We start from the raw sequence: 20,820 nt of genomic DNA, 5'->3' as shown, positions 1-20,820 counted from the left end.
TCCCCTTCCCTTTCCCTCTCCTTTTCTTCCCCTCCCCTCTCCTTTTTCTCTTCTCCCCTGTTCTTCCTCTCCCCTCCCCTTTCTTCCCTCATTCCCTTCTTCTTTTTCTTCTTCTTCTCCTCTTCCTCCTCCTCTTTCTCTTATTGGAATTTGGATTAAGATCCCCAAAAGATGAACTTGATAGTGAGTGTGAAATTCCTATAAAACAATACATTGGTAAGAAAAGCAAAGAAGCGACTTTATTGAGGGGAAAAGTGAGCTATTTAAAGTTACAGTGATTTATCAGCTAATTTGACTGTAAAACCTAACCTGCATGAAGCTGTCAAACTTTTAAATGTTTCATTTAATGTAAAATTTTGTATTTTGCTGCAGAATTATTAGTGTGTTTGATGGTGGGATCTTGTCCTACTACCTATTAGGTAGAGGTTTTATGTAATGTACAATATGTACCATATTATCTTTATAAAATCTCCAAATTTCTGGTGTCCAAAACACAGTAGGTCCCAAGGTTTCAAGTAAGAGCTTATGGAGCTGTACAACAGCTATCCAACCTTCTTAAGAAGTGTATTATTTCCAACACAATTAAATCTCTTTTGTATCCTTCTCAGTTGCTCTCTTCACTCTCCCCTCCAAAAGTAACAGCTCTTCTGTTTTGTTTTTTGTTGTTGTTGTTACTGTGCTTAATGAGTAACTATTTTAGTTCAAATTAAGTTTGATCTGTTTTTCATTCAATATATCAACATTAATTTCAGATGAACAAAACAGTTAAATAGAGAAGACAAAACTATAAAGAAACTAGTAGAAAGTACAGATGAATATTTATGTGATTTGGGGACTGAGGAGTACATTTCTAAACAAAATTTGTAGAGCCAGAAAGAAAATATTTGATAGAAATGACAACATTAAAGTGAAAGAATCTTTTCTACATATAAGTTAAAAATATAAATAATAAATAAAAGCTATTTAAAAATACATTTGCTAAGTGATTAATATCCTTAACATAGGAAAAGTCTTTATAAGTTAAAAGGAAAAATATGAACAGTCTAATAAACTGAGAAATAGACATTAATATATGGTTCATATAAGAAGAAATATAAAGGAACTCTACAATTCAGAAAATTAAAGGAATGCTGACTTAAACAATAAAATGTCACCTAATTAAATGAAAAGATGAAAAAAAATGCTATTTAAGAGTAGAGATATGATACCAGTCAAACAGGGAATGCCTGGTTGGAGTATAGATTGTTACGCTCTTCAAGGAGAGCAATTTTATTTATGAATACTTAAAACTCCACATAGTTTTTTTTTTTGTTTTGTTTTTGTTTTTTTTAAGATAGAGAGTGGGAGTGGGAGAGGGGCAGAGAGGGAGAGAGAAAGAGAGAGAGAGAGAGAGAGAGAGAGAGAGAGAATATCCCAAGCAGGCTTGTACCATCAGCACAGAGCCTGATGCAGGGCTCGAACTCAGTAACTGTGAGATCATGACCTGAGCCGAAATCAAGAGTCAGACACTTAACTGACTGAGCTACCCAGGAACCCCAGACTCCACATAGTTTTAAAGACTTATTCTAAGGCTATAAGTGTATGTATAAGGATGTTCATATGATTTCTTTTTCATGTGTAAAACTTAATTTAATTTAATGTTTTTAATGTTTATTTTGAGAGAGGGAGACAGAGTGTGAAAGGGGAGGGCTGGGGAGCGGAGAAAGAGGGAGACACAGCATCCAAAGGAGGCTCCAGGCTCTGAGCTGTCAGCACAGAGCCTGTTGCGGTGTTTGAATCCATGAATCACAAGATCATGACCTGAGCCGGAGCTGGGCTCTTAACTGACTGAGCCACCTACACCCCCTAAATTTAATTTAACTTAATTATTTTTCCCCTGCCCTGCCCTCTAATGTGTAAAACTTAAAGTCATTAAATGTCCTTAAAGTCATTTAGTAGAAGATTAGTAAAATAAATCTTGGTACATTCATTTAAAAGAATAGTAAACTACAGTGTATTTTAGAAAAATATCTTACATGAGAAGGTATTACAAATGTTTACTTAATGTAGTAAGCAATTAAAAAGTATGAACAATTTGACTATATTTGTCTTTTTTAAAGAATTTTTTAAAGTTTATTTATTTATTTTGAGAGAAAGAGAACGAAAATGCACTGGGGAGGGTCAGAGACAAAGGGAGACAGAGAATCCCAAGTAGGCTCCATGCTGTCAGCTCAGAGCCTGATGCGGGACTCAAACTCACAAACCATGAGATCATGACCTTAGGAAGTTGGACATTTAACCAACTGAGCCACCTTGGCGCCCCAATTTGATTACATTTAAAATAAAAAGTTACAATGAAGTTTTGAAGGCTGAAATGGACAATTGAGGCTTCAGATGAACAGAAGTATCTGCAATGTCTAAAAACAAAGATATGGGGCTCTTGCCAGGAGCCGTGTGTGCTATTTGTCCTCACTCAGCCATCCCAACTTTCCATTCTCACCTCAGGCTGTTCTTTTCTGTGTTTCTTGTATGTGTATATTCCAAACTTCTCCCTCTGCTCTCCGGGCCCCTTGTCTGTGAGGGACAGCATAAAGCTCTGCCTCTGGTCACTGAAGTAGCTATGGGGCAGAATACTTTCCTTGGCAGGACCACTGAATATTGCCCATAATGTTCACCAGTTGCTGGTATCACTGGCCGCTTGGTACTCATCTTCCCTTCCTCTTTCTTCCTCCAAATTGTTCCAGGTTGCAAATTCCTTCAGATTACTCAAGATGCCCCTGAGAGAAAGCATGACTGCCAGTTCAGGGTGTTTGACTGCTTCAGGCTCCACTCATTTCCTCTGAAACCTGAGGCTATTAAAGTCTAGCGGCACACCCGGGAGGTTTTGCTCTTGGAGGGATCCATTCAACCTGGCTTAAGAACCTATGAAAATTTGAGATTCTTGAACTCTAGAAAAAATGTTTAGAAAATGGACAAGGTTAAATGTTAACTATTGTCAGTATTATTTTAACATAACAATGAAGAGAAACTACACTTTCTAGAATACCCACTCTTTCTTTTGATTCATAGTATATATATTATCTCTCTCTATGTTTATGTTTTCTACATGGAGTAGCATCCTGGATCAGCAGGATACTTTCTTCTCTCTCTCTCTCTTTTTTTTTTAAATAGACTCCATGCCCAGCATGGAGCCCAACGCAGGGCTCAAACTCAAGACCCTGAGACCAAGAGTTGGACGCCTAACTGACTGAAAGGCATCCCGTTTCCTTTCATTTTTATGTTATAATAGTATTGAAATAGTAATTATCTTTATTAGAAGCGTTGGTTAGGCTCCTCTGAATGTGTTTAAAAATTTTTTTCTAATACTTTATTTTTGAGAGAGGGAGTGCGAGTTGGGGGAGAGGCAGAGAGAGAAGGGGATACAGAATCTGAAGCAGGCTCCAGGCTCTGAGCTGTCAGCAGAGAGCCTGATGTGGGGGCTGAAACTCATGGAGTATAAGATCATGCCCTGAGCTGAAGTTGGACACCCAACCGACTGAGCCACCCAGGCACCCCACCTCTGAATGTGTTTTAGAACTATCATTTGCATGAGATCAGTTTAGGGAGCCATAATCAGTATTGTTAATAAAAATTGAAATGAAATAGAACAGAACAGAATAGAAAATAATAGCATGTATTACATGGAATTTTACTTCAGGCATGCATGTGTGCGTGTGTGTGTGTGTTTGCGTGTTTGCGTGTATGCCTTAAACTTGTGTACGGGTTGCATTGTAAAATGTTCTTGCAAAGAGTTTGAGGTTAAAAAAAGTTTTAGAAATTGTGTCTTTGTAAGGTAAATAGAGACCATGATTTTGAATTTAGGAGATTCATGGAAGGTGGAATTTCATGAGATATGTAGGATTAAAAAACAAATTACTCTTGAATAACTACTGTGAAGGGGCGGGGGAATAGCAGTACAATTCAAGGCATCCCACCCCATTTTTATTCACGTAGCTTGAAAGCTTTTTCTTATATTAAGCTGATATTTTTCCTATGTTCTAGTAACATCCATTTATTAGTTTGAGTAATAAGCACTATTTTTAGGGCAGCATCTTTCTTCTGATCGCCCTTCAGATACTTTAGCACCTTTATTGTGATAGCTTTTCAGATATTTGATGGATAGGTGTTATTTAGGTATAGTGTATAGTGTCCAGGTATAGTATATAGTATCTCTAAATGAATATTTTACCCATCTTTGGGCTAAAATACCCTTTATTTTTCATGTGTGTAGCTTTGAGTTCTTCTCCAAACATACTCCCATCTAATCGTGTTTCAGTTGTCAGTGGCCTTGCTAAAACATGGCATCTTAATGTAATTCTTATCATGGGGTCTTAGAGTCTTACCATCTTACTGATTCCAGACGAAGGATCAGCAAACTGTGTCTTGCAGGCCAAATCCAGCTTGTCTCCTATTTTTGTAAATAAAGTTTTGTTGGAATGTAGCAATGCCCATTCATCTACGTTTTGTTTATGGCTGCATTTTTGCTATAGTGGCTGAGAGGAATAGTTACAACAGAGATTATCTGCCTAGCCCTTTGCGAAAATAGTTTCTTGACCCCCATAATTTAGACAATTTAGAAGCATTTAGAAGCATTTTAGAAGCATTTAGACAATGATTCTATTAGTGTTGTCTTAGCTCTGCATTTGGGACAGCTACATTCTTAATTCTTAATTCATGTTGAGCTAATAGTCCAGTAAAACCAAGTGTTTCACATGTGGTACTATTAAATAGTAAAGAGGAGGTTTGAGGGTTTCTTCTTTTTCTGTTACTTCATAACGACTTTCTGGAGAAGGTTGGATTTTATTTTGTCTGTGAAAAAAGGAGGTGCTTGTGGTAATCTGCTCTGAAAATGATACTCCAGGTGTAGTATATAGTGTAGGGAAAATTTTTCAGATGTGTGTTCCTGAAAAACTAGTTTCTTAAGATGATCCTCAGTAAAAGGGTGTTATGTTAAATAAATGTGGAAAACATTCTGTATGATATCCCCCTTATTGGGCATTCATGGTACATGCAGAATATTAAAGGCTTCAAGAAGTCCTGAATAAAGTAACGTGTTTAGTGGAATTTCCCACTGAATTTTAGTGGGATATTTGGTGTGTGTGTGTATGTATATGTGTGTGTGTATCTATCTGTGCACCGTGTGCACCTCTGGGTGCATGTGAAGAGTGCCTATTCTTGGTGTTCTAAGGGACATAATAGGAAACACTCAGCTAAGGGAATGTCTTAAAAGTGTAAGGAGTGGCAGTTATTGGTGGAAGGGGGGTAGAAAGCCTCCATTAAAGAAAGCTTTAGAAGTTAATATTGCTCATGTTTGTTGTTGCTGCTTGGAGAGAGAGAGAGAGAGAGAGAGAGAGAGAGAGAGAGAGAGAGAGAGAGAAAGAGAGAAGGGCAGAGGGAGAGGGAGAGAGAGAATCTCAAACAGGCTCCATGCTGGGCATGGAGCTTGATCTCATGACCATGAGATCATGACCTGAGCCAAAATCAAGAATTGGATGCTCAACTGACTGAGCCACCCAGGTGCCCCTGCTCATGTTTTGATACTATCGACATGGTGAGGAAATTACTATTCTGTATACTTAATTTTTTTTATATCAGTCGAATCTCCAAAAGTGGATGTCAAAAAACTTGGTGCCAGCGCCTTTAAATTATGAACTCTAGATAAATTTTAAGGCCTGTTTACATAGTTTTGACTATCTGATGAAGAGATTGATTAATTTAAAAAAAAAATGAGAATACAGAAGTGTTAGGAACTATTTTGAATTAATGATCCAAAAGAGGCCTCTGGGTGGCTCAGTCGGTTAAGTGTTCAACTTCAGATCTGCCCATGGTCTTGCAGTTCACGAGTTCAAGCCCCACGTCAGGCTTTGTGCTGACAGCACAGAGCCTGGAGCCTGCTTCAGATTCTGTGTCTCCCTCTCTCTCTGCCTCTCCCCCAGTCGTGTTCTGTCTCTCTCTCTCTCTGTCAAAAATAACAGCACAGTTAAAAAATTTTCAAAAAGAATTAAGATAAAATGTTTTCTAAAATTAGGATAATAGGGGCATCTGGGTGGCTCAGTTGGTTAAGCATTCAATTCGTAATTTTGGCTCAGGTCATGAGCTTATGGTTTGTGAGACTGAGCCCCGTGTTGGGCTCTGCACTGACAGCACAGAGCCTGCTTGAGATTTTCTCTCTCCCTCTCTCTCTCTGCCCCTCCCCTTTCTCAAAATAAATGAACTTAAAAGAAAAAAAAGAATAAAAAAAATAAAATTAGGATAATAAACGGAAAATTTGACCTGAGTTAAAAGTTCAGTTTACACCCAAGTTTTCCAGGAATACATTGGTGAAGTGAGGAATATCTATGGTAAAATTTGTTCTTTGTACATATAGTAGAGATGCAAAGGTTCTCTGGGTAATTTTTTCTATTTTCTGTTTTCTCTCTTTTCTTTCCAAAACTCAGGTGTGATCTTTAGTTGTTATAGTGTCTTAGTTTGGAATATTCTAAGCTGAACATGTCAGTCAGTAAATTTGTTTTCTTTGATTTTTAAAAACACCATGCAGTAGAAAACATTGAGTAGAAAAGTTGATAGAATTTAGACCCAAGAGAATGCCATTAAACCAAAACGTGTTGGGATCCTGAAAGTATCTGAATAACTGTTTTTAGTCTTTTCATTTAAAATGTTGATCTTGGGGTGCTTGGGTGGCTCAGTCGGTTGAGCGTCCGACTTCGGCTCAAGTCATGACCTCACAGTCCATGAGTTCGAGCCCCATGTCGGGCTCTGTGCTGTCAGCTCAGAGCCTGGAGCCTGCTTCGGATTCTGTGTCTCCCCCTCTCTCTGCCCCTCCCCCACTCACGCTCTGTCTCTCTATCAAAAAATGAATAAACATTAAAAAGTTAAAAAAAAATGTTTATCTTACCCAACAATTGTCTAAATGTTTGTTTTTTTATGAGTTTAAATTGTCTTCTCTCCACAGAATCAAGTGACGGATACTAATAGAAAACTGCAACATGAGGGAAAGGAAGTAAGGCTGGTTTACCTTTTGAACAAATCTTCTCTGTTTCCTGTCATTCTCTTGTGATGACTGCATTCTTGATGGCTTAGAAGACCAAGAGCAGTGTGTTGGAGGAACTTGGACATTATCATTGCTTCTCCTAATGTTTTTCTGAATTAAATGAATGTAGCCGCTAGAAAGTGTAATGAGAAAGGATGTAGCTTTTCTAGTATATGTGCTGCCAAAGTGAGCACAAGGATGTAGCTTTTCGTAGCTGTGGTTTTAAATCACTTGAGTGGCCACTGCTGTTCTCTCTGTCTGGAATGCTTTTTCCCCAATATTCTACTTCAGACTTTGCTCAGATGTTCCCTTCTTAATGATGCCTTTTATTTGAAATTGCAGACTTGCTCTCACTCCTGCATTCTTTTTAGTTTTACTTTTTGTGCTTTATTTTTCTCCACTGCACCTATCGTGCTCTACTATTACATATTTTTAGTGGTATGTTTGTTTTCTGTCTGTCTCCATTAGAAATTAAGCTCCGTGAAGTCGGGAATTTTTGTTTGTTTTATTCATTGCCATATTCCCTCTGCCTGCCTAAACAGTGACTGGCACAAGGTGGGTGCTCCATAAATATTTGTTAAAAAGTGAATCAGTGATTCTGTTAATTGATATAATTGCCATTTAAGCCATCACAGTTTACAAGATTATTTTACATCCTTTTTCTCACTTGATTCCCATGACAGGCCTGTGATAAATCAGGACAGGTATTATCGCCATTTTATTGGTGAGGAAACTAAAACAGATGATTTGCTAAAATTTACATAGCAATTATTTTCTGACTTGCAGACCATCACTGTTCTTTGTGTCATGTACTTTTATTACCGACTAGTACTTACTTAGTTTTAATAATTTTTAAGACTAGCTTTTGATTGTTTTATCAATGACTTAATCAGGGCTATTTTCTCTCTCTCTGTCTCTCTCTCTCTCTCTCTTTTTTTGTATGGTATTGCCTAAGCAGATAACGTTTTTTACGTATAAGTTCGGGATGAGTACCACAAAAAGCTATGTAGATTACTGTTTTTTGAAAGTTTGTCTCTCATATTTAAAATTACACAGAGAATGCAGTTTCTTCTAGTTGTAGTGTGGTATGACTTCAAATGGGAAGGAAAAGTGAGTTACTCTTCCCTAAACTGGAACTCTTGGAAAAGCCATAACTTCTAAGCATGTGGTTTATTTGTTAAAATAGAGATTTAGTTGAAGATTATATTTAAAACCCAACTGAAGCAATATAGGGAGGACTGTTTCCCTCAAGGAGCCTCGCACTGATGAGAGAAACATAGGATCTTCTCAGAAGACTTGATGAAACCAAGCATAATGAAGGGTCTGAGTAAGGCTTGGAGAAAATCTGCAAGTTTTTTCTTTTCTTCTGGATAGCCCCTGGATTTTAGGATTCCACTTTAGCTGGCCTTTTCCAGTATAGTATGTATCTTGGGGAGAAAATGGGAAACCACGCAGGAATGTTTTACTAGTTGAGAAAGGCAGTTTCTTAGTTCACTTGGCAGGTCTTTCTATGAAACTGTCTGGGATTTTCTGATGAATTGAACACAGGGTGGAAAAATGTGACTGAAAGCTTTTTATTTACAGCTACTGGCATAATTCAGTTTTTTTTCCTCTTGCCAAGCTGGTAATAGCAATGGAAGAGCTGAAGCAGTGTCGACTACAACAGAGAAATATTTCAGCCACTGTTGATAAATTAATGCTGTGTCTTCCAGGTGAGGAGCTGGAAATGGACTAGGATTCTTGATGTAATTCCTTTAGCTTTAATAAGTTTTTCACTTGCTCTGAATAATACTTATATGCTCTTTTCCCCCTTTTCTTTCAAGTCCTAGAGATGTATAGCAAACTGAGGGACCAGATGAAAACTAAAAGGTAAGATTGTTTTATTGAATATTTTTTATTATGTAAAATTTCTGTTAATTAGGATAGTTTTAAGGTCCGTATTTAGCCTAACCTTTCAAGAAATAAGTCCGTATAACATCCTCTCTAGCCTTTTGTATATCTGTTGATTCATCCTGAGACTTACTTATACACACTGCTGGTATGCTGATGTATTTTGCCATATATAATGTTTAATAAGAAAAACACTACTCATAGTTTGGTTTTTAGAAGACCTGGTCTTTCAGGGATAAAACACGTAACTTTTAGTGGTAGTTTATTGGAGAAACATGCTTTGGTTTAGTATTGTAGTAGAAAAATGATTACTGGTTCTGGTGTAGGGGTGACTTAGGGTTCTTCCCTGAAACAGAATCAGTAGAGAGAGGGGGAGAGAGAGAGAGGGAGGAAGTCTATGTGTACAGTGAGGGAGGGAGGGAGGTGTTGACTGATTGATTTTAGGAAGCTGGTTCACATGATTATGGAGGCTGTTTTCTTCTGTTTTTTTTTCCAAAGGAATGTCTATAGTGACTCTTCCTCTCTTCTTCCCAAGCTAGAGTAAGCACACTACCCTGGAGTGTGCTGCAGTATGAGGGGGTATGTGAGGCTGTCTGATAAACAGGACACATCTTTCTGGAATGTTGATTTTTACCTAGGTTTCAAGGGAAAAAGTATAGAATTAAAATGTGATATTGAAATAACAGTAGAAATATTGTTAATAAAACCATTAAATCCTCAAGAATTTTAAAGCCTAAAAAGCATGAAGCATCAAAGTTTTTTGAATTTCTTAGACACCCATCTTTTTCCCAGGAGGATGTGTTCACATATGAGAATGTAGGTAATAGGAGAAGTTCTGTTCAGTGAGATATGAAAGTAGTGTTATTTTTCTGATAACCTCTTAGTAACGTTCTAAAATTACAGAAGATTACAGAGAATAAAAAAAACACTGTGTACCAGCTTCTCTGAATTAACAGATATTAATAATTTTCCAGTTTTGATTTATATATATATAAATACACATAGACGTATATAGACATATCTGGACAGAGAGAGGTAAAGATAGACATTTTTTACAATTATAGATAAGATTTATGTCCCTTTCCTCAACCCTATTCCTTTCACTACTCCCCTGAGGAAACCAGTATCATAAATTTGGTGTCTTTCTAGTCCATGTTTTTAACGTCTGCAAATCATATATTGTATTATTTTGTGTTTTTAAAAACATGTACATGAATGGTTCTCAGTCGGGTTTTTTTGAGATTCATTCATTCATTCATTCATTCCACAAAAATGAATGGATTACTTACTATATGCTAGGCATTGTTCTTGGGGGTAGAGCTCTGAAGAAAACAGACAAAAATATCTGCTGTTTTGCGGCTTCCACACTAATGGAGAATTTATTTATGTATATAGATCTAGTTCACTTACTTTAATCCTTGATAATAGTCCATTATGTAAATAATTCACATTTCCCCTCTCATTTCCAGTAGTTGTTATAAGTGCTGTGCACCAATACTTCCAGCTCAGTCTTCTGGCGCCATAGTAGGATTATGTTTCCTGGGCTCCATTGGGCTGTGTGACTGATAAGATGTGAGCAGAAGTGGTGAATGTTACTTTTGTGTTTAGCAGTTACTTTCTAGCACAAGGTCCTTCCAGAGGTCTGTTTTCCTTTGGGTGTGACCAATGGTAACTTTCAAGATGTTGGTTGAATCCCTTAGTAACTGCAGTGAACAGAACTTCTCTGCCAACCTGGTATGGGTGTATAGTATGAGTAAGTTATAAATCTTTGCTTTAAGACACTGAGATTTTTGGGATTGTTGTTGCTACAAGATAGCTGTCCTCACATACTGTGAAGGACATTTGATGTGTCTCCAGTTGTTTGCTATGCAGACGGTGGTTCAGTAAATATTCTTGTTTGTGTCTCTTTGTTCACACATTCAGGGTTTCTTGAGAACTATGTTCTTCAAATGTTGCTATATATACAAATCACATGGGGATTTGTTAAATGTAGATTCTTAATTCAGTAGGTCTGAGGCCATTCTGGAGATTAGGCATCTTCTACCAAGCTCCCAGGTAGTACCAGTTCTGCTGGTATATGGTTTATACCTAGAAAGAGATCAGCTGGATCAAAAAAAGGATTTTCATGTATTTGATCTTACTAGATATTATTCTCCAAAGTGATTTATCAATTTAGACTCCCACTGTCATTTTTTGGGGAGGTCTGTTACTCCACCTTTAGGTAACATCTGTATTGTGAGACTTTGTGGTTTTTGTCAGTCTGATGATTATGAAATGATAGACCATTATTCTGCATTTTCATTTTTTTGATTACTAGTGAGATTGGTTTTTGGGCATTTGGATTTTCTTTCATTATTTTGCCCATTTTTCTCTCAGGTTTGTTCTTGTTGTTTTTTCATTTATTAGAATACATTAATATGCTTTGGATACCTTTTCCTCTTATTAGGAATATCCTGCAAATATTTTCTTTCAATGCATGGCTTATCTAATAACTTTGTAAAGTTAGTGCTTTTTGTTGTTATAGTAGTTGTAAATTTTGTTATTATCATTTATTTTGTGGTCTTTAAAAAATTTTATTTTTAAACATTCTCAAGTACAGTATAAATTAACTGTTTTTTCTTGAATCAGTTTTAAGTTGCTAATGTGACACCCTCCCCAAACACTTTAGTGTGATTTCCGAGCAATAAAGACACTCTTCTGTGCAGCCACAATGCAACAGAGAATAGAAATTAACATTGATATTTTAGTAGCATCTAATCCTCATACCCAATTCAGATTTTGGTAATTATCTCAATCATGTTCTTTACAGCAAAAGAATCCAGTTTAAAACGTGTGTTGCATTTAATGGTCATGTCTCTTTATTCTTCAGCCTGGAACTGTCCTCGGTCTTTCCTTGACTTCCATGACTTTGCCACTTTTGAATATTACAGGCCAATTTTTATGTAGAATGTTCCTCAGTTTGGAGTTGTCTGATACTTTCTCATGGTTAGATTCATGTTTTATGTCTTTGGCTGGAATATCACAAAGGGGGTGCTGTGTTCTCATTGCATCTTACAGGTGGCACATAAATTTTATTTGTCCTATCAATGATGATGTCCACTTTGATTACTTGATTAAGATGGTGTCTTTCAGACATTTGCATTGTAAGGTTGCTCTTTTTTACATTTGCAATTAAAAATTTTGTGGAGAGGTATTTTATAGTTATATAAGTTAATCATTTTTCATCAGATTTTCACTTTAATTTTTTTTATGTCAGTATGGACTCACAGTTTCTTATTTTATTTGATGAGTCATGATTTATTAGTATGATTTATCTTGTTCAAATTATCCTGAATGGCACCAGTGGTGCTTCTGTGTCTGGCTTCTATGTCCTTTTAATATGTCCTCTTAATTTTTGGAGGACTTTGTTATGAAGGAGGTATTTTTCAGGTTCATCTTATAATCTGCCTGTTGCAGCCCTGGAATCAGGCAACTCTCTGAGTAACTATGGTTCTTTTGGTAGAGAATGTTATGTAGAAGCCAGGATATATGTGCTTGGTGTACTCATTAGTGAGTAACCTGGTTTTCACTGCTCTTAATACATTTACTTACTGAATCATTTCCTTGTATGAAACTAATCACGTATCATCGCTGTCACTGCAACTCTTTACCTTCTCAACACTGCACACTGAGTTGCCCTCCTCTATGGTATCCTCCTTACTCCACTTGGGCTGTAATACTGTAAGTCCTGGCTGAATGCCTTTGTCATCTCTCCTGGGCTCTGATTCTCCATGCCAGGCTGCCTTTGTATATGGACATCCTCCACACTCCACTAGGTCCCTTGCACACCATGCTGGTCCATCTCAAAATTGTTCAGGATATTCCCTTGTAATTTTAACATGTGTGGGCTCTGTAGTAATGCTTTCTCTTTCATTACTTAGTTGATAATTTGTGTCTTTTCTCTCTCGGTCTCTTTGATTATTCTAGCTAGAAATTTATCAGTTGCACTAATTTTTTTTCTGAAAAGCATCTTTAGGTTTTACTGTTATTTACTGATTTCTGCTATTATTTTTAGTATTTTCTTTCTCCTACTTACTTGAGGTTTAATTCCCTCTTTTCTAGCTTTATAAGGTAGATTTTGGTTCTTTATTTTCTAATGTAGCCATTTAAAGCTGTACATTTTTCTCTTAGCAGTGCATTAACTGCTCTTACCTGTTTTATGATGATGTGTTTTTTCCCCCTTTTATCTCAGATGTTTTAATTCCTTTGTGATTTTAGAAATTTAATCTCATTATTTAGAAATGAATTGGTTAATTTCCAAGTAGTAGATTTTTCAGGTTTAAAAAAATTGATTTGTAATTTTAGTTCACTGTGTTCATGAATGTAAGATGTATGATTTCAACTTTTTAAATGTTTGGTGAAACTTGTTTTAATGGCCCAGCATATGGTCCATTTTGGTGAAAATTTCATGTATACCTCAAAATTATGTATATTCTGTTGTTGAATAGGGCATTCTTTAACTATTATTTAGATACCCTTGATTAACAGTGTTGTTCAGGTTTTCTACATCCTAGTGATTTTGTATTTGTCAATTGCTGACAGCAATGTTGAGATTGTCTGTTATGATTGTGGATTTGCAAATTTCTTTTTTCTGTTCTTTCAGTTCTTGCTGTTGTATTTTGAAGCTTTCTTGTTGGGTGCATATACATTTAGCATTGTTATATCTTCGTTGTATCTTCTTGATGAGATGACCAGTTTATTATTATGAAGGTTCCTCTTTATCCCTGGTAATATTCTTTTTTTTTTTTTTTTTTTAAATATATGTTGGGGTGCCTGGGTGGCTCTGTCAGGTGAGCGGCCAACTCTTGATTTTGGCTCAGGTCATGATCCCAGAGTTGTGGGATTGAGCCGTGCAGCAGGGCCCGTGCTGAGTGTTGGAGCCTGCTTGAGATTCTTTCTGTCTCCAACTCATGCTCTCTCTCTCTCTCTCTCTCTCTCTCTCTCTCTCTAATAAATAAAACAAAAAAAAATTTAAAAAATGTTGTTTCGTATTAACATAGCCACTACTGCTTTTTGTTTAGTCTTTACATGGTCTGTTTTTTAATATCCTTTTTGTTTAAAATATTTTAACAGCTTTTTTTGAGATATAGTTTCTACATTATTAATTCATCCATTTAAAATGTATAATTCAGTGGTTTTTATTGTATTCACAGAGTTGTGCAGCTATCACTACAATCAATTTTAGAATGCTTTTATTCTTTTCAAAAGAAACTCTGAGTCCCTTAGTTGTTACTACTCTCCCCCCCACCCCGAACACACACACAAAACTTGCCAGCTGCTGGGAACTACTAATTTACTTTCTGTCTCTATAGGTTTGCCTATTCTGGACATTTACTATAAATGGAATTCTACAATATGTGGTTCTTTGTGATTGGCTTCTTTCGTTTAACCTAATATTGTCAAAACTCATCCATGTTATGCCATATTTCAGTATTTCGTTTCTTCTTATTGCTGAATAATATTCCATTGTATAGTTATACCACATTTTATTTATCCATTCATCAGTTGATGAACATTTGGGTTGTTTCTACTTTTTGGCTTTTATGAATAATACTGCTATGAATTTTTGTTTCAAGTTTTTGTGTGGACATATGTTTTCATTTCTCTTGGCTGTATACCTAGGAATGGCATTGCTGGATCCCGTGGTAACTCTATGTTTAACCATTTGAGGAACTGTTTTCCAAATTAGACTGTTTTCCAAATCAGTTATGCCATTTTGCCTTCCACTAGCAGCATATGAAGATTTCAATTTCTGCAAATTCAGTGTGTTGGTATTTATTATTGTCTGTCTTTTTGATTATGGCCATCTTGGTGAGTGACATAATATCTTATTGTTACCCTTTGTTTTTGAAAAATTTTTTTGAAGGGCATAGAATTCTAGGTGTAAAGATTCATTAGTTAAGATGGCATTTCTTTGTCTTCTTGTTTATGTGGTTTCTGAAGGAAAGGTGTGTGAGCAGTCTTATCTTTGTCACTCTGTACTTAATGTGTCTTTCCTTAAGCTGTTTTAAAACTTTTATCTGTGTCATTTTTTCTTAGCAATTTGATTTTGATTCACTTTGGTGTCCATAGGTGTGTATGCATGCATTTATGTGAATTTATCCTCCTTGTGGTTTGTCTAGCTTTTTGTATTGTAGGTTTATAATTTTCTTAAAATCTGGAAAATGTTCAGATACTGTTTTTCCAAACATTTTTTTCTGTCCTTTTCCCATCCTCATTCTAGGACTTCAGTTACATCTATGTTAGACAACTTTGAATAATCCCGTAGATGACTTGAAGATCTATCTTTTCCCCAGTCTTTTTTCTCTCTTTTCCTCATATGCGACAGATTTTATTGCTGTGTTCAAGTGCACTGATCTCTCTCTTTTGTATTGTCTAATCTTCTTTTAATCCTATCCAGTGATATTTTCATTTCAGATAATATGTGTTTCATCTTTAGGAGTTCCATTGTTTTTTTTTTTTTTTTTATGTTTAATTTCTCATTTTTGTGTCTTTCATTAATTACATGTATATGGCTCTGATATCTCTTTTCATGTACTTCTTTGCTAGTTCTGTCACTTCTGGCATTTTGGATCTCTTTCTGCAGACTGATTTTGTTTTTCCTAGTTGTAGATCAATTTGTTGGTTCTTACCATATCTAATAATTTTTGATTGGATGACGAACATTATATTATGTTGCTGAGTGTCTGGAGTTTCGAGAGCCTTTTTTTCCCTTAGAGAGTGTTGCTCTTTGTTTTGGCAAACAGTTGAGTTGTTTGCAGATCTATTTGATCTCCTCAAACCCATTTTTAAAGTGTATTTTTTTATTTTTGAGAGAGAAAGAGAAAGAGTGCGTGAGCGTGCACATGGACAGGGGAGGGGCAGGGAGAGAATCCCAAGCAGACTCTGCGCCAGGAATGTGGAACCTGATGCGGGGCTTGAACCCATGAACTGTGAGATCATGACCTGAGAGGAGACCAAGAGTCTGATGCTTAAGCCACTGAGCCACCCAGGCATGCGCCCTCTGCCCCCTCTTTTTAATCTTTGGAGCTGCGCCTTCGTTTCAGGGGTAGTTCAGAGTAGTATTCATGTACTCTGAATAACTCAGGAATTTCTAGGGATTCTTCACCAAGGTTCCTCTGCATTGTCTGAGCTCTTTGAAATGTTTATCGTACATCTTCCTGGTGTCTTTCTGTCTCTCCCTCCCTCCCCTCTTTCCCTTCCCTGCCTACCTTTCCTTCCTTCCCTTGTTTTTGCCTGTCTGTGTGGAATCCCACTTTTTCTATGACTGACTTAGTACTCGGCAAAGACTTAAGGGAACCCCTGTGTTGATTCTGCAGATTCTGCAGTCTTTTTTTCTGCATTGCTCCCTCTCCCTCTTTTTGTTTGGATTTCTGCTGTACAACCTCAAGTTGTGTCAGCTTTTCTGAACTTCTGTCTGTGACTCTAACTCTGCTAAGCTGCTGGGCTCTGTTTAGGTTTTCGTTGTGTCCGTGATGTAGAAATCACATTCAGGTAGATAATCTGCATAATTATTAAATGTACCTTTTTTGTCTCCCTTTTATCAGACGCCACTGAATGTCCACTATCTGAAAACAGATTTTATATGTTAGCCAGTATTCTGCTTTTTAAGATTGGGAGTTCATGCCTGTTCCTTGTTACTCCTTCATGGCTGGAAGCCTAGTTGTTGTTTTTGTTTTTGTTTTAAGCTGTAAATACTGATAATACTTCTAGGTTTTATGCTTCCTAAGGAAAGATATCTGACCATCTTTCTACTTGTTAATATGTTGAAAGGATTAAATATTTGTTAATGGTGCTTTTTGATTAGGAAAGGCACTAATATTTCCTGTGGTGAGAGCTTTCATTTCATATTCTTATCATACTCTGAATTTATAAAAATTTCTCATGGATAGTTGTGATCTGCTTTAAAAGATCACTTATTAGAATTTTAAAAATCATTATTGTGAAAGAGTTCTGTACCATGGCAAGAAAGGACCAAAATTTAATTTGCCTAGAATTAACATTCCTCTTCTCACAATAGCATTCAACTATGTCTAAATTATTCTGACCTTAGTTATCCAATTTACCGGATTATTTAAATGTCTTTCCCTTCCTTCTTCTTTTATATTCCCTGCTTCTGTTTCATTTACTTTCTTTCTGCTCACATTTCTATTAGGGAGCCTAATGAGGGGGAGACAGGGAAAACTAGCACACATGCAAGTGAAACTTAGGAATTTGACTTTTGATTCCTTTTTAATAATGTTTGGAGGTTGTCAAAAGTAATGTCAAAATCTGGTTTTAGATTTCCATGGCAGCTGGAAATAGAAATTTTTTCTTTTGGTGTCTGCTATACAGGTGTTTAATTGGCTATCATTCTTTAACCTGTCACAGATATTGAAATGCACTAGAAATTTGAATAATCTTATTGGACTGTTATATTTGGAGCATGAATATGCTAGGGAAAGGACGATGGGGAAATAAGGTGACATTCTTTGTTGCCAGGAATCACTGGGTTTTGTACTAATTAGCCTTGAAAAACGTGGAGTTATTTGACAGACCAGATGTTTTCAGCACGCAGCCATGTGTCTCATCAGTGAATGTGCCTGTGTCCGCAGGCAACACTGTTAGATTTTTCTCATTCTATAAACAATGTTCCAAAATATAACTAAACCCCAAAGTGTGTTTATCTTTTTGGCTTAATTTCTGGCTTTCTATCCTTTCTAAGGTTTCTCTCTAGAGGAATTGCATTTTATTGCACATAGCTCTTCATACCTAATTGTAGTATAAACACCATTCTGTTTACGCTAAACCATGTGAATTTTACTGTTTTTGAGTCTGTAAAATTGTAATAAGTAAAAGCAACCATTTCACATTAACTCTATTTGTACTTTTATTTCTAAATGTAGGGGAAATAAATCTTTCTACCCTCTATTTATTTGTACTGAGATTTTGATTTTTGGAACATATGAGGGAAAAACAATAAAAAAATCAGTAAAACCAGTCTCTAGTCCTTAGTGTTTATGGTACTAAGTACATTGGAGTGAGACGAACTTAAGTATCTACCATGAAATTCATTCTTAAAATCTGAAACAGAGCTATCAGTTCTTTTATTTATAAGATCAGAACTGAGTTCTTCCTATACTAAATATATCATGGTAAGTATGGAAATTAGGAAATGAAAAACATGAGGAAAATTGTCACCCATAATGTTGCTATCCAAAGGAAAAAAAATCACGGCTTAACGTTTTCGTGTATATCTTTCTAGACATTTTCTGTGTACTTATGTATGTGTGTATGCATGTAGTTAGTGATACATAGCTCATACATGCACATATATTCATAATTATACATGTATACATATTTATAATTTTGTAAACATTATGATTATACCTGTAAGTTTTATTTTTGACATAACTTTTACTCAACAATACTGTAAACATTTTGCTTTTAGTCTTTGACTACATTGATATATCATGATGTGTTTAACCAACTCATTGTTATTAGACACCTAGATTAGCTTTTTATTGGCTAATATAAATGGCTACAATTCAAGAGGCTTATATATTTTTGTAAACCTAATATTTCTTTTTGGAAATGCATGCTTGTCATGGTAAAATTCTTCCCTGAAAACTTGTATCATTAATACAAATTTGTTTACCAGCAGGTAGTAAATTCTCATTTATTGAAACCTCTGATAATAATACCCATATCTTTTGAGAAATCTTTGGGAGTTTGCATGACAAAACTATGTTTTTGATTTGTATTTTTTTACATATCTGTTCAATTCTACACCCCCCCCCCCCGCCAATATATTGGCCTTTTCAATGTTTGTGACTTTTCTTTGCTCATTGCTTTTTGTTCATTGCTTTTAAAAAAAACCTTAAGTTTTTCTGTTGTCAATAATCTTTACCAAGTTTTTGTTTCTTCGTTATTCTTATTTTTTTAATGTATGACTTATTTTGATTTTACTTTGTCAACCTTATTAATTTTAGTTTTATTTGTTCTCTTATGCTTATGGAAGCTTTCCTACCTATCAGATAAATATTACTTTCTTTACTATTGCATTACCAGCAATATTTACTTCTACCTAACCAGCAATATTTCTTTTCTTAAAATCTATTGTATCTGATATGAATATAGCCACTTCAGCACTTTTATGATTACTTTTCCCATGGTATATTTTATTCCATCTTTTACTTTAATAACCTGCTTTTATCTCTGAATCTAAACTGTGTTTCTTGTACAGGACATATAGTTGGATCATTCTTTTTAAATCCTGTCTGACAATTTGCCTTTTTTTTTTAAAGTTTATTTATTTATTATTTAAGAGAGACAGAGATAGCATGAGTTGGGAAGGGGCAGAGAGAGAGAGGGTGAGAGAGGGAATCCCAAGCAAGCTTCACTCTGCCAGCACGGAGAGCTCCGACACAGAGCTCAAATCCATGAAACCCCAAGATCATGACCTGAGCCGAAACCGAGTTGGATGCTCAGCTGACTGAGCCACCCAGGCGCCTCCTGTCTGACAATGTACCTTTTGACTGAAGTGTTTATTAGTCCATTTAGATTTAATGTAGTTATTGATGCGGTTGAGTTTTACTTTTTGTTTTCAGTTTTTCATGTCTTTTTGTTCTTACCCTTTTCTCTCTTTTTCTTGTATGAAATATTTTATAGTATACTATTTTAATTCCTCTGTTGATTTTTTAATGATACATTTTTTGCGTTATTTTCTTAGAGGTTGCTCTGTGGATTATAATCTGTATCCTAATGTATCATAGCCTACTTTGACTTTAGGTCAATGCTGATGTAGTTTTGGTAGAATATATAGTAGTGGTTTTGCTTCAACTTAGCTCCATTTGTTTCCTCCTTTTTTGTGCTATTATTGTCATATATATATTATGTCTCTATATTTTATAAACCCAATGATACAGTATTATAATCATTGCTTTTAAATTTTTTCTCTTAATGAAATTAAGATGAGAAAAGAAAAAATATATTATTTACTCTTTTGTATTTCACATATATTTACTATTTCCTATGCTCTTCATTTATTTCTGTGAATTAAAGTTAATTTCTGTTGTCATTTCTTTTCTGGCTTCCGTTAGTATTTTTTGTAAGGCAGATCAAGGAATTCTCTGTCTTTATTTTGGAGTATATTTCATTTTTATTGTTAAAAGATAGTCATCAACTAAGGATTAGTCCAAGGTTTTCACTCAAACAAACTTAAGCCAATAAGGTTTTTACCCTTTGTCAGTGGATTTGTGTGTAAGCAACAGAATACATCAAAATTTCAGGCAGTTTTCAAATCAGCCTGAGCTTTTAGTTTCTGCCAGGCTTTCTACGTGTGTGCCTGCTGCCTCCTTGTCAGCCAGGGTTGTGTGGAGTGCTTAGGCTCTTTTGGGTGTCTTTCTGCATGTGTGCACAGCCTCAATCAGCTAGGATATACTAAGAGCTATCAGGCCCTTTCATGGGTCTCTTATTTACATATGTTAAATTTCTGGTTAGTCCTCCAATCTGCCCTTTATCCCAACCCAGACCAACTTCAGGCCAGGAGAGCTGGATCCTTCCTTCCTTCCTTCCTTCCTCCCTCCCTCCCTCTCTCCCTCCTTTCTTCCTTCCTTCCTTCCTTCCTTCCTTCCTTCCTTCCTTCCTTCTTTCCTTCCTTCCATTTATCCATCCATCCATCTGGAGTTTGCTACTTTTCCTAATAATGCCACTCCTTATAAAGGCAGGGAAGCTGCTGGTTTTTATGACAAGCCAATATAACCAATGGGAGGGAGGGGGAATGGGGAGTGGGTGGAGTTGGAGGGTTGATGGAGGAAGCCCCAGGAGAGAGCACCACAAAGTTCCATTGTTCAACAGTTTTC

General features: G+C 36.0%; 1 protein-coding gene across 9 annotated transcripts in view; it reads left to right on the top strand.

Moving 5' to 3' along the window:
* The window catches only part of EXOC6B (exocyst complex component 6B), a 603,982-nt gene that overhangs the window by 88,580 nt on the left and 494,582 nt on the right, over window positions 1-20,820 (top strand). For 8 of the 9 annotated variants that reach the window (XR_008289404.1, XM_053200754.1, XM_053200751.1 and 5 more), the window contains 3 exons: window positions 6,971-7,018; window positions 8,670-8,760; window positions 8,872-8,917. Coding sequence is in view for 8 of the 9 variants with exons in the window: in XM_053200754.1 (XP_053056729.1) it covers window positions 6,971-7,018; window positions 8,670-8,760; window positions 8,872-8,917 (185 nt within the window). In the remaining variant the exon portion in view is untranslated. The remainder of the gene's footprint in view (window positions 1-6,970; window positions 7,019-8,669; window positions 8,761-8,871; window positions 8,918-20,820) is intronic. The other variant, XM_053200756.1, reaches the window with a different exon arrangement.

The sequence above is a fragment of the Acinonyx jubatus genome, chromosome A3 (genome assembly GCF_027475565.1).
Source record: "Acinonyx jubatus isolate Ajub_Pintada_27869175 chromosome A3, VMU_Ajub_asm_v1.0, whole genome shotgun sequence".
Taxonomy (NCBI): Eukaryota; Metazoa; Chordata; class Mammalia; order Carnivora; family Felidae; genus Acinonyx; species Acinonyx jubatus.
The sequence above is the reverse complement of the archived record's forward strand: the minus strand, read 5'-3'. Positions and strand labels throughout refer to the sequence as shown.